Genomic DNA, 986 nt, shown 5'->3' with positions numbered 1-986 from the left:
CGTGTCTCTGTAGAGCTGCCGCACCTGCCAGCAGATGCCATCCCTGGGAGGGGCGAAGGCACAGCAGCTTGGGCACCCGCCCTGGGCAGCCCGTGGGGACAGCAGGACGGGCCACAGGGGGGTGGTCGGGGCTGGGGTGGCCGTGGGGCCCGTGCAGAACTCACAGCTTCTGGAAGGTGCTGACAGCCATGGCTGCTCCCTGGGGCGCCACCTTCACTGCGGTGGCCTCGGCACGGTGGCCCTGCTCCTGCAGGAAGCGACAGGAGGAGGCCACGGCCACGAGGAACCAAGTCCCTGCAAACTGGAGGCAGGGGTGTCAGGGCCTGAGGGGATGGGGCTGCCTGGCCTGACCCCCCCGCGAAGCTGGGCGAGCTGCCGTCTCCCCACCGCCCCCAGCTCCACCTGCTGAGCGTCAAAGCCAGCCTTGGGCTGGATGGCGCTGATGGGGGACGGGCGCTGGGGGGGTCTCCGAGCCCCCAGACCCAGGAAGCCCGCAGCCAGGACCAGAGTCCAGAGGAGGGCAGTCCTGGGCGGCAGCATGGCGGAGGTGTCCGTGCCAGGTCTGAGCAACACGGAGGGCAGACGAACCGTCCTGGGTCGGAGTCCACTGTCCGGTGCTGCCCAGGAAGTCACGTCTGGTCCCCAAGCCCCAGCCTCCTGCGTCTGGCCTCACCCTGGACATCTGACCTCGACCCTGCACTTCCCCGCAGGCCCTGGCGTCAGGCCCTGGGTCCAGAGTCCGAGGTGACCCTGGCTGGTCCAGGAGCTGCCACCCGCTTCGCCGTGGCCAGTGCTCAGGCCTTTGCCCATTTATCTCCGTTAAACCGCCTGCAGCTCCTGGAGGTCGGCACTGGTCTTTTCTTTTTTTAAAATATATTTTTATTGATTTCAGAGAGGAAGGGAGAGGCTCCTGGAGCCAGTTGCTAGGAACCGACCACGGAGAGCGGTGGCGGGTCTGGAACCACCACCCGTCGGGCCCGAGCCCG

The 986-nt window shown here is 67.1% G+C and overlaps 2 protein-coding genes across 2 annotated transcripts in view; one reads left to right on the top strand and one right to left on the bottom strand.

The window, feature by feature from the left end:
- Positions 1 to 678, bottom strand: part of C8G (complement component 8, gamma polypeptide) — a 1,719-nt gene extending 1,041 nt beyond the window's left edge. The window contains exons 1-3 of the mRNA XM_015572334.1: positions 403 to 678; positions 165 to 301; positions 7 to 43 (exon numbers count right to left, since the gene is read on the bottom strand). Coding sequence (XP_015427820.1) covers positions 7 to 43; positions 165 to 301; positions 403 to 540 — 312 coding nt within the window. The 5' untranslated portion in view covers positions 541 to 678. The remainder of the gene's footprint in view (positions 1 to 6; positions 44 to 164; positions 302 to 402) is intronic.
- An 89-nt stretch (positions 679 to 767) lies between these two features.
- Positions 768 to 986, top strand: part of FBXW5 (F-box and WD repeat domain containing 5) — a 3,950-nt gene continuing 3,731 nt past the window's right edge. The window contains exon 1 of the mRNA XM_015572333.1: positions 768 to 843. The gene's annotated coding sequence lies outside the window, so the exon portion shown is untranslated. The remainder of the gene's footprint in view (positions 844 to 986) is intronic.

The sequence above is a fragment of the Myotis davidii genome, unplaced genomic scaffold (genome assembly GCF_000327345.1).
Source record: "Myotis davidii unplaced genomic scaffold, ASM32734v1 scaffold609, whole genome shotgun sequence".
Classification (NCBI taxonomy): Eukaryota; Metazoa; Chordata; class Mammalia; order Chiroptera; family Vespertilionidae; genus Myotis; species Myotis davidii.
The sequence above is the reverse complement of the archived record's forward strand: the minus strand, read 5'-3'. Positions and strand labels throughout refer to the sequence as shown.